The sequence below is a fragment of the Salmo trutta genome, chromosome 13 (assembly GCF_901001165.1).
Source record: "Salmo trutta chromosome 13, fSalTru1.1, whole genome shotgun sequence".
In the NCBI taxonomy this organism is placed as follows: domain Eukaryota; kingdom Metazoa; phylum Chordata; class Actinopteri; order Salmoniformes; family Salmonidae; genus Salmo; species Salmo trutta.
In genome coordinates, this window is record NC_042969.1 from 43,816,374 (window position 1) to 43,829,305 (window position 12,932).

General features: G+C 44.3%; 1 protein-coding gene across 1 annotated transcript; it reads left to right on the forward strand.

Moving 5' to 3' along the window:
- Window positions 1–250: 250 nt before the first annotated feature.
- On the forward strand, window positions 251–12,195 carry LOC115205814 (protein MB21D2). The gene is made up of 2 exons (XM_029772154.1): window positions 251–1,360; window positions 8,987–12,195. Exons 1-2 carry the CDS (start codon window positions 1,105–1,107, stop codon window positions 10,249–10,251), a joined length of 1,521 nt encoding a protein of 506 aa, XP_029628014.1. The 5' UTR covers window positions 251–1,104; the 3' UTR covers window positions 10,252–12,195.
- Window positions 12,196–12,932: the final 737 nt, after the last annotated feature.

The following is a 12,932-nucleotide window of genomic DNA, read 5'->3' on the forward strand; positions in this document are numbered from 1 at the left end:
TAGGTCACATGACCAAGGAGTTATTGGCATTTAAAAAAATGTAAAATTAATGTCAAATCATGTGAGATGAAAATGCACAAACTAAAGGGTGTGCAATATAGAAGAGTGGTCAGTGGACATTCTGAACCTTGTTTGAGTCAAGTAGGGCACATGACCAAGGAGCTATTGAAATTCGAATGTAAAAAAAGTTTGTACTTTGTTTACACTCCCTAACTAATTCAACTAGGAATACAAAATGCCGTTTACATGTCCACATGTTTATCAGCTTTGGAAAGCGAATTAATGTCCAAATCGTGAAAATATGACTTGTGCAATGTTGTGTGCAATTTTTCCAACATCATGACACTTATTTGGAGTCTGTGGCTCAAGTGGTTTGAAAGCGCGAATATCCAACTTGAAACTGTCTTTACCTCGGTGACATGTTGCATGTTAAGAACCTGGACTTTTAATTTGGTTATGAACTGCACAGCGCAAAAGGAGAGGAAATCAGAGAAAATAGGCATCATTGTGAGTGCGGCTGAGCGTTACAAGTAATCCTTTCGATTAATGCTCCGTCCTCACGGGCACCTGAGCCTGTCTAAGGACGTTATTTTAATGTGCCTGAAGGAGTGGGATGGTAGTTTTATGTATTCAAACAACCATCAATGGAATAGTATTTTTGTTTTGTTTCAATACCCCGTGTAGTAGTTGGCGGCAATACACCAATAGGTGTAGTCTAACATAAAACTTTAAAGAAGAAGGTCTTCCAAACAGATGTCAGATAATAGGCTGGGCAACGTATCAGCTACATACGTGCGCCAGTGCAATTCCCTCGTCGCTCTGGAGGAGCTGATTCGGCTAGCGTCATCAGCACCATCATCGACTTGACTTCATCACTCTCACACCAGCTATGACAATTACTTTGCCTACGATTCGACAGCCATCCCCAACAGTCATTGAACCACAGCCACGCTGATGAGAGCACTTTGCACACCCCGCATAAAATTTAAAGGACATCCGATTTGTTTGGTGCAAGCAGCGGCCGATGTCCTGAACTGAAGCCGAAGTAGCCAGTGTGGGGCCTTGGGACGCCTGCGTTCACATTGCAGTTTTTTTCTTGCAAACATGGCGGCCCCTGCGCTAACCAGCCGGGCTGGGTCCGTAAATAGCTTGGGAAACAGCCCCACTGCGACTCCCAGCTCCACGAACAATAACAACAAGATCATGCCAAGCTACTCCGAGCTCGATTTCAGGTCCGGGGCAAGAATCGAGGATTTGAACCGATTGATTCTGGAATTTAGTAAACACGATCAGCGAGAATATGACGACCAGCGAGCGCTCGAGATTCACACCGCCAAAGATTTCATTTTTTCCATGCTCGGTAAGAGATTGTGGGTGGGAAAATCACGTCTGTTTAGCTGACATGTTAACCTAGAATGAGGCAGATTAAAAAAAAAAAAAATGTATTATGCGAAACGTATTTATGACAATTCTCAATAACAACTACAGTCCGCTGGCTTGATCAGTGGTGAATGGATGCAATAATAAAAGCAAGTGCGCTGTTTCAAATCTATCAGTGTAGATCAAGAGATCAAATCAAGAGGCTGACTATAAATCCCGAATATCTATCTAGTCTCTGACCCATCATTGTCCAGTCCTAGATAAATTGAACAATATAATAATTCATTATTTTAGTCTTACATCATTCATAGGGCTGCACTGCCTGCAAACTGTCTGTGATTACCAATGCTCGAGGGCATACGGCGTGGTTGAAATCTGGTCGGGAGGTTTTATACCCATATAACAACCAGATTTCATCCAAAATACGTTTTTTTCATGATGTCAGAAAAATATGTTTTAATCTGATCGAACTACTGACCAGTTATCTAAATGCTACTCAATTAATAAACATGTGCATAGTTTTTGTGGGCCATGCACCCATTGAATATATGACACTGGAACCATTACAATTATACAAATTGGAGTAATGTTCTTTTTCAGAAGGGTTTGCATGATTCAGTTTAGAACAGTTGGCAAATAACAGCTGTCAGAGCACACCAAAGCGGGTTAGGGTCTCATGGACCTAGTCAAGAAGCTGGGCCTATTCCTTTTCAGACTTGGACTCAGGGGGCTTCATGCGGGCGGAGCTCTTCCCGAGTCCGGTATAATCGTATTACCTTGGGCTAATGGTACTCGGGCCGAGTCCTCTTCAGTTTGTCCGGTCCGATTAACTTTTTCAGGAGTAGGGCCATTTTACGTTTTTATCCGGCAGGTGATGAAATACCAGTTAATACATTTTTTTTTATATTTTACCTCCAAGGCATCGAATTTGCTAGGTCATTAGCAAGCTAAAATGTGTGACAGTCTCTGCGGCCCTATAGCTATCGGAGATGGTTCCTAATTTAGAGGATCTATGCTTTAAATGCTTTTGATTTTAGTACAGGCTATGGCAATGCTTTTCGTAGTTTCAGTCCACCAAATAGAAAAGTGCACATTCACTTCCATAATATTTGTTCTAGGCTACCAGCATGTAAGATAAACATGCACTATAATATAGTATATGCTTACCCTTACAAAAATGTACTGCCGTTAAAATACAGTAAAACTTCAGTACAATGAAATAATGTTTTTTGTGGCTTTTAATGGTAACCATTTGTTTATTGTACTGTGCATTTTCTTCTGTTCCACTGAATGCAATTTAGATTTTAACTAAATTAGTTTTCAGAATTTAACAAAAAAACACATAGGCCTATGTATTTTATTTCAATATCCTACTACAATCCACCAGGATTTACAAACCCCTATATTTATTCCATTTATTTAAATAGTTAGTCAAACATTATTGCACCTGAATTTGACCCTGACAATTGTACTGTCCCTTAAAGCTTTTCAGCAATTCAAATTACTGCACGCATTGTTATTTTAATGTCAGTAGCTAAATGAGGAGGTAGGCATATCTGTTCCAACAAAAATGTTGATTGGAATCGGTGCTAGCTGCAATAGATCTCTGTGCGCGGTGCAGGCAGCTTGAGCAATCAAGCACATTGCTCAAGTGTCATTGGGACAGAGCGCCCGGTAGGTTACACAACAACACAGCTGGAAAACAATGACAGCTTCGAAATGTGCACAAAAAACTTCGATAACATTCTCCTGCATTCTTGTTTTACTTTTGTAAGTAAGGCGGCGGTTTGTTGGGAAGAAGAACTTAAAGGAATGTTTTGCTAGCTGGCTAATTTTAGCTAGCTAACATTAGCTCTCTAGCTAATCTTCCATGGACATGGTAAGTTAACATTTTTACCTCCTGCAGCTAGCTAGCATTTTGACTTTTTGAAATCTGTTTAGCTAATAACGGTGTTGCTGTCTGTCTCTCTGTCTGTGTATGTGTGTGGGAGAGACGGACAGAGTGATGATGATCACAATAACTTTAGAAAACGTGTGCAAAATGCTTACAGTAAGTGTCATGAAAAGCCTGGAAACTCAGAAGGTTGATGTGTTACGGGCCGGGCCCTCCGTAAAGTCCTAAAATATGTCCCAGACCGCTGTGGTGGAGGAGGATGCAAAGTATGTATATGAGCAAGTTGCTCTTTTTTTAAGACCTCTCTAAGCTATAACTGTAACAGACTTCTTCAACTAGTACCACGGAAATACTTTTAGCCAGCTGAGTCCACAAAGTTTTTTCAGGAAAGTATTTTTCTAGTTTTCTTTTAAAATCTCAAATTGATAAAGTTGTGATGTGCTGATTCTCTTCACTGCAGATCTGACCCATCACACCACTATTCAAGAGGGCCACTATGCTCCAGATCGCCTTCTCTGCGGTCCTCGATGAGGATCTACCCGATTACACCACTCTTATTAGGCATTAATAAAAATCCCAATGTGCATTTATATACTCTGTCCCAGTCTTTCTATGCATGTAATGTCTGTGGGTTAATTATGAAACATTTACTGTGCAGATTTGCAAAGAATTGTGATGTAGATTGTTTTTTTTGCCATTGCTTGATCTATTTTAAATGTAAGAATATGTTGCAGATTGAAACTTTAATTGGTGCCTATGGAAACGAATAGAAATGTAATGAACAAGGTTTTCAATATCCAACTTTATCCTTTGCAATCCTTTTTACAGTAGGTAATAAGCTGTAGTCAGGTGGTTATTATCAGGTTGTGATGAGGTCTTAACTATGACCTGTAGTCTACATAATAAACTGAGCAAAAAAATAAATGTCCTCTCACTGTCAACTGCTTTTATTTTCAGCAAACTTAACATGTGTAAATATTTGTATGAACATAACAAGATTCAACAACTGAGAGATGAACTGAACAAGTTCCACAGACATGTGACTAACAGAAATTGAATAATGTGTCCCTGAACAAAGGGGGGGGGGGGGGGGGGGGGGGGTCAAAGTGAAAAGTAACAGTCAGTATCTGGTGTGGCCACCAACTGCATTAAGTACTGCAGTGCATCTCCTCCTCATGGACTGCACCAGATTTGCCAGTTCTTGCTGTGAAATGTTAACCCACTCTTCCACCAAGGCACCTGCAAGTTTCCGGACATTTCTGGGGGGAATGGCCCTAGCCCTCACCCTTCGATCCAACAGGTCCCAGATGTGCTCAATGGGATTGAGATAAGGGCTCTTCGCTGGCCATGGCAGAACACTGACATTCCTGTCTTGCAGGAAATCCGGCACAGAACAAGCAGTATAGCTGGTGGCATTGTCATGCTGGAGGGTCATGTCAGGATGAGCCTGCAGGAAGGGTACCCCATGAGGGAGGAGGATGTCTTCCCTGTAAGGCACAGCGTTGAGATTGCCTGCAATGACAACAAGCTCAGTCCGATGATGCTGTGACACACCGCCCCAGACCATGACGGACCCTCCACCTCCAAATCGATCCCGCTCCAGAGTACAGGCCTCGGTGTAACGCTCATTCATTCGACGATAAATGCGAATCCGACCATCACCCCTGGTGAGACAAAACCACAACTCGTCAGTGAAGAGCACTTTTTGCCAGTCCTGTCTGGTCCAGCGACGGTGGGTTTGTGCCCATAGGTGACATTGTTGCCGGTGATGTCTGGTGAGGACCTGCCTTACAGCAGGCCTACAAGCCCTCAGTCCAGCCTCTCTCAGGCTATTGCGGACAGTCTGAGCACTGATGGAGGGATTGTGCTTTCCTGGTGTAACTCGGGCAGTTGTTGTTGCCATCCTGTACCTGTCCCGTAGGTGTGATGTTTGGATGTACCTATCCTGTGCAGGTGTTGTTACACGTGGTCTGCCACTGCGAGGACAATCAGTTGTCCGTTCTGTCTCCCTGTTGCTCTGTTTTAGGTGTCTCACAGTACGGACATTGCAATTTATTGCTCTGGCCACATTTGCAGTCCTCATGCCTCCTTGCAGCATGCCTAAGGCATGTTCACTCAGATGAGCAGGGACCCTGGGCATCTTTCTTTTTATGTTTTTCAGAGTCAGTAGATAGGCCTCTTTCGTGTCCTAAGTTTTCATAACTGTGACCTTAATTGCCTACCGTCTGTAAGCTGTTAGTTTCTTAATGACCGTTCCACAGGTGCATGTTCATTAATTGTTTATGGTTCATTGAACAAGCATGGGAAACAGTGTTTAAACCCTTTACAATGAAGATCTGTGAAGTTATTTGGATTTTTCTGAATTATCTTTGAAAGACAGGGTCCTGAAAAAGGGACGTTTTATTTTTTTGATGAGTTTATAACACAATTTAGTGGTCAGAATTATGACGAGGTGGTCAGATAGAGGTATCAATTGCAACCAGAATAAGATGTCATATTTTTTAACCCCCCTTTTCTCCCCAATTTTGATCTTGTCTCAGCGCTGCAACTTCCCAATGGGCTCGAAGGTCGAGTCATGTGTCCTCCAAAACATGACCCGCCAAACCGCGCTTCTTAACACCTGCCGGCTTAACCCGGAAGCCAGCCGCACCAATGTGTTGGAAGAAACACCTTTCGACTGTCAACCAGAGTCAGCCTGCAGTCGCCCGACCCGCCACAAGGAGGTGCTAGAGCGTGATGAGCCAAGTAAAGCCCCCCCGGCCAAACTCTCTTAACCCGGACGACGCTGGGCCAATTGTGTGCCACCCTATGACATGGCTGAAACAGGAACTAACTTTGCTGCGTTTCATATATAGCAGTGGATATACAAATTAATGTGATATTTGATTCTCTCTTAATAATTCATTGTACAATGAACACATACAATTCCATTTGTGAGTGTGTGATATGGTGGTTGGTGACATATTTATTTCGACAAGAAAAACTTATTAACAATGTCAACACTGCCATGTTGATCTGAGCCTTGCTGTTGGAAAACCAAGTTAATGCTCGTCTATCACGGTTGAACCTCCCCTGACTTCACTCCTCGGCTTTCGTCTAGTCGGTTGCTTTAGACTTATCACTCAAACGTGCCCACTAACTCAGTGGCATTCAAAGTCTGGTCATGACCCTTAGTGGGGTCGCGGGGGAACTACAGTGGTGTCACCATTTTTTTACAAAACAATTAAGATGACAAATCATTGTATGGGACAATATACAAAAGTTTTTGAGAAAGATGGAAAAAAATATATTTTTTGAGTACATTTATTTCTTGGTTTCATTAAAATGTAATGAATGTACGTTTTTTTGTTGATATAAAAATCTACATTTTTGCAGGAAGAAATAGGGTCCCCGCTGAAAAAGTTTGAATATCACTGCACTAACTTGAATAACTTTGATTTGACTGGCATATTAGGCTAACTGTTGTGGTGGTGTACTGTTTCAGCAGCAGTGCAGAAAACTGGACACCATGAAAACTCACTCAGGTGATGTGAGCAAAAGATACAAAAAGAGTAGCAGACTGACACACACAGTCTCACACACACACACAGACTCACAGTTGCACAGTCTCTCTCTTTCTCTCTCACACACACACACACACACACACACACACACACACACACACACACATCATATGTTTTACTGTCCTTGTAAGGACCTAACATTTATTTCCATTCAAAATCCTATTTTCCATAAACCTAATCCTTACCCGCACTCTTAACCCTAACTCAAATTGTAACTTTAAACCTAAAGCTAACCCCTAAACTTAAAATAGTCTTCGTCCTCATGGAGACCTGGGAAATGGCCCCACGAGGGACAATTTTCCTGGTTTTACTACCCTTGTGGGGACTTTTAGGGATTTCCGGTACCCTCAAGGACAGTAATACAAGCCCACACCCACACACACACTTGCACTGTAGGCATACACACTTAAGCTTCTTGCGCTTAGTGTCCCAAAGTCACAGTGTCTCAAACAAACAGTGACAGTAGACCACAGCGCTGAGCCACTCGGGCCCGTCTCTTATGTTGGGGGTTATGGCTGCTGAGAGGGAACAGACACTTTCTGGAATCAGTGAAGAGGAAGAGAGAAAAAAGAGACAGAGCACTGCAGTCCACATAAATAAACTCAGCCGATGCTAACGGAGCATGCTAGGCTAGCTCAGTCCACTGCAGTGCACACAGAACCCAGAAGCCAACAATGCATAATGGCAAGTAATTTTTTTACATCTGAAATGTTATGGGATGGTAGGATGACTATGACAGGGGAGATTTATTTAGCCTGTGTTAATATTATTTCATGTATCGGGTTGGAACCGGTTCAGGGAACAGAACAGAAAAATAACAAAACATTTTGAGGAACGAAACCAAAACCCGGGCATGAAAGTGATCTCTAGTGTTCCGGGACAAGACCTTTTTTTTTCAAATCTTGAGAACTGGTTAATGATGTTATGTTTAGTTACAAATACAAATGTCATGACTCAAGCCAAGCCCCCTCCATGTCCACCGCTCTCTCCCCACCTGTGAAATTTCAGTCACATCTCACGACTGCACTTAGTTGACTAATCAAAAATGTAAACAGCTATCTTACCCGTTCCACAGCAAGCTGCTCAATCTGCACTAATTGAGTCAATTTAACCATGTTGATTTCACAGGTGAAAAATGTATGAAAAGGAACTAAACTCAGCAAAAAAGAAACGTCCTCTCACTGTCAACTGCGTTTATTTTCAGCAAACTTAACATGTGTAAATATTTGTATGAACATAAGATTCAACAACTGAGACATAAACTGAACAAGTTCCACAGACATGTGACTAACAAAAATGGAATAATGTGTCCCTGAACAAAGGCGGGGTCAAAGTCAAAAGGAACAGTCAGTATCTGGTGTGGCCACCAGCTGCATTAAGTACTGCAGTACATCTCCTCCTCATGGACTGCACCAGATTTGCCAGTTCTTGCTGTGAGATGTTACCCCACACTTCCACCAAGGCACCTGCAAGTTTCCGGACATTTCTGGGGGGGAATGGCCCACCATGGCTCACCATCCAATCCTACAGGTCCCAGACGTGCTCAATGGGATTGAGATAAGGGCTCTTCGCCGGCCATGGCAGAACACTGACATTCCTGTCTTGCAGGAAATCACGCACAGAACAAGCAGTATGGCAGGTGCCATTGTCATGCTGGAAGGTCATGTCAGGATGAGCCTGCAGGAAGGGTACCACATGAGGGAGGAGGATGTCTTCCCTATAAGGCACAGCGTTGAGATTGCCTGCAATGACAACAAGCTCAGTCTGATGATGCTGTGACACACCGCCCCAGACCATGACGGACCCTCCACCTCCAAATCGATCCCGCTCCAGAGTACAGGCCTCGGTGTAATGCTCATTCCTTTGAAATGGCATAGGCTACCTTATTACAGAGAATTGCACTGTTAAAACCTAATCATAGGCTAGCTATATGCTGTCTATTCATCCCCCTATTTTTTAAGGAGTGGGACAGTCTCCCTCCTTTTGTATTTTTGTCCTTTTTATTGAACAGATAGGACAGGCAAGGAAAGACAGGAAAGGTAGGAGGAGGTTGAGTCAAAGGGCAGTGGGCCGGATTCAAACCCATGCCAACTCTAACCGCTGGACCACACAGGCCACTATTAATCCCCCTTTATTCTTCTCCCATCAGGTATGGTGCAGAAACTGGACCAGAAGCTCCCTGTGGCCAACGAGTACCTGCTGCTGTCAGGTGGTGTGCGGGAGGGCGTGGTCGACATGGACCTAGATGAGCTGAGTGTTTACGCCCGCGGCACCGACTATGACATGGACTTTACCCTCCTCGTGCCTGCGCTCAAGCTGCACGACCGCAACCAGCCGGTCACTCTGGACATGCGCCACTCAGCCCTGTGCCACTCGTGGCTGAGCCTACGCCTCTTCGACGAGGGCACCATCAACAAGTGGAAGGACTGCTGCACAGTGGTAGACCACATCAATGGCGCCACCAACTACTTCTTCTCACCCACACTGGTGGCTGACTGGTTCTACGAGTCCATCAGCGTGGTCCTGGTGGAGATCCAGAAGAAGCCCCAGCGCGGCATGCCCCGCGTGGAGAAGGTGGAGCGGAACGGCACAATCATCTCCGTCATCCTGGGCGTGGGCAGCAGCCGTATGCTCTATGACATCATGCCTGTGGTCTCCTTCAAGGGATGGCCAGCGGTGGCCCAGAGCTGGCTGATGGAGAACCACTTCTGGGACGGCAAGATCACAGAGGAGGAGGTGATCAGCGGCTTCTACCTGGTGCCTGCCTGCTCCCACAAGGGCCGTAAGGAGAATGAGTGGCGCCTGTCTTTCGCCCGCAGCGAAGTGCAGCTCAAGAAGTGCATCTCGGCCAGCCTGATGCAGGCCTACCAGGCGTGCAAGGCCATCATTATAAAGCTGCTGTCAAGGCCCAAGGCCATCAGCCCCTACCACCTGCGCAGCATGATGTTGTGGGCCTGCGATCGGCTCCCCGCCACCTACCTGTCCCAGGAAGACTTTTCAGCCCACTTCCTGCTAGGCCTCATCGATGACCTGCAGAACTGCCTGGTCAACAAGATGTGCCCCAACTACTTCATCCCACAGTGCAACATGCTGGAGCACCTGTCGGACGAGATGGCCATGCTCCACGCCCGCAAGCTCAGCTCGGTGCGCTCTGACCCGGCCGAGCACCTGCGCACCACCATTGAGCATGCCAAGGCGGCCAACCGACTGACCCTGGAACTGCATTGGCGCGGCAGTGCCTCAAACCTGCCGTCGCCACAGTCGGACGCGGGCGGCGAGCACCAGCCGGATGACCGCTTGGCTAAGAAGCTGCAGCAGCTGGTGACGGAGAACCCCGGAAAGTCCATCTCGGTGTTCATCAACCCCGATGACGTGACGCGGCCGCACTTCCGCATCGACGACAAGTTCTTCTGAGACTTCAAAATAGAAAAAAGCTATTCTTCTCCTCTCCCCACATCACCCATTCTCCCTTTGACTAGATCGATCGGTCGAGTTGTCAAATTAGTCGGTTTCCCAAGTAAAGGTTGCCACAGAGCGTTGTGAGGTGCTTTTGTGCAATGGTGTCTTCCCATTTTGTTTACCTGTCCCCACACCCCACCAACCCTACAGTGCCCGTGTCACCTTGAGAAGGCCTTTACAGGACTACATGAAACAGGTGGAAGAAGAGGTACTGCGTCTTTCCTCGGAAAGTTAAGGAATGGCTTAGTCCCTGTAGGGGAACTGATGGTACTAACGCCATAACTGTACATAAAGAGAGTTGAGTGGATATGTGTGTGTGTGGACATTGGTATTATTTTGCACAGAATGTAGAGGCACACAGTTATGGTGGAAGTTGTGATGTGAAGTCTGAAATGTTGCATATCTTTTAGGAAGGCAATTTCAATGGTCTTTTTTTTCTCTATTGGGCAAAATGCTCTGAATTAATACCTACTGGTTTAGAGTTGTTATTCCAATAAGCTGTTCCAATAAGCTGACAAAATGTTTCTAACTTTACATTCTCTGTGCATTCATGTCCATGTCCTATGTGTATAGTGAACAGTTCCAGACGTATCCAGAATATGCCAAAAACCTGCAGATATCTGACCGGCAATGTGATTCACATATCTTCATCCTCAAGTGCAATTAGTAAACAAAAACACACACACACACACACACACACACACACACACATACACACACACACACACACACCACACCACACATACAAGTGCTAACACTCATCATACACACTCCTGATCAGTGAAATGGTGTATTTGTTACGTATTTGTGATATTCCAGAACTCTGGGACCTTGTCCTTTTGTTTGTTTGTGTTATATGGAACTCGGAAACATTTACTGTGATTCTTATTTTCCATATTGCTGCTGACCTTATGAAGATGTTTTATGATTGACTGGTTATGCAAATTAAGTGAACAAACACACAATTATGTATTTTAATTGGACATGGGTGTAGCTACTGTGTACATAGTATTGTAAAACAGCAGTGGGAACCTGCCTGTATCATTTGTATGGACCAATCTGGCAGCGGCATTGTCAGCACCAACGAATCGCGTAGCCTGAGGTTCTTCAAATCCTGTTGAGTCAAACCTGTCATGGACCAAATGAGCAACCTCACCATCGGCAGGGATCATTTGCTCCCGAGTGGCGCAGCGGTCTAAGGCACTGCATCTCATTGCAAGAAGCATCACTGCAGTCCCTGGTTAGAATCCAGGCTGCATCACATCCGGCCGTGATTGGGAGTCCCATAGGGCGGCGCACAATTGGCCCAGTGTCGTCTGGGTTTGGCCGGGGTAGCCGTCATTGCAAATAAGAATTTGTTCTTAACTGACTTGCCTAGTTAAATAATAAAATAAAAAAACACACTGCCTTACCATCAATTCGGACTAATCACTGGACTGGCCTTTCCAAAGGCATACTGGCCGCATTCCGGGCTGACTACATTGCAGATGCCTGCGAAATCTCACAACGCCTGGATAGCTGTCATATCACATCATATGAGATGTCATATCACATCATATGATATAGCAATCTGATGCCTGTCTGTACAAATCGATTGACCATGGGTTGATGCAATACAATATCTGCAATGTAGTTAGCCTGAAACGTGACCATACTGTATGAGAGGGAGAGCAAGTCCCCCCAATGATCAAATCAAATTTCTGTAGATGGTAACACTATAATCAAGCTAAAATATAATTAAACATATTTAACAACAACTCTAAAGAGAAACTGCTTGAAAATAATTGTCAAAACGATTTTGTATAACATTTAACAGTTGCTTGTCTGATGCACATTAATGATACAGTATGTTGCAAACAATATCAATTTGTGTGATGAATAAAGATGTACAGGATCCTACACTGTTGTCTGGCTCTTTGTATCCAAATTATATCAGTTACATCAGGGGTGACAAAATTATTCCATGGAGGGCCTAGTGTCAGCTGGACTTTGATTGTTTCCTTTCAATTAAGACCTAGACAACCAGGTGAGGGGAGTTCCTTACTAACTAGTGACCTTATTTCATCAATCAAGTACAAGGGAGGAGCGAAAACCCGCAGAGACTCGGTCCTCCGTGGAATGAGTTTGACGTGCATTACATGATCTCACTGTGATATGAAACATGGGTCCCACTTTGCATGGTTCTAGGTTCTGCCATTACAGTATACCTATTTGTAGTTTGTGCACTCATTTACATTTTTATATGCATTACATTTGTAAACACCAACTCGGTTGTCTTGGTGTCCGTCCTAAATGGGAAGGTTGGGGGTTCGATCCCAGATCGAGTCATACCAAAGACTCAAAAAATGAGATCTGATGCCTTTCTGCTTGGCACTCAGCATTAAGAATGCAAACTGTCTCCGTTGTGAGTTATTGTACAAATCCTTGCAATTGTACATGACACAAACAGGTATTACAGTTGTATAACAAGTTGTAGCTATGTATTCAACTGCAATGTAATTACATAGGTTTTGGCTTCTTTATGTGACCGAATAAGGTGCATGTAGGCACAGATATGTAAAGCCGGGTGTACACTACTCGATTTTGGCTACAATTTAGCTGTCAAAATCCCCATGTCATTGCCTACTTGGGGCACA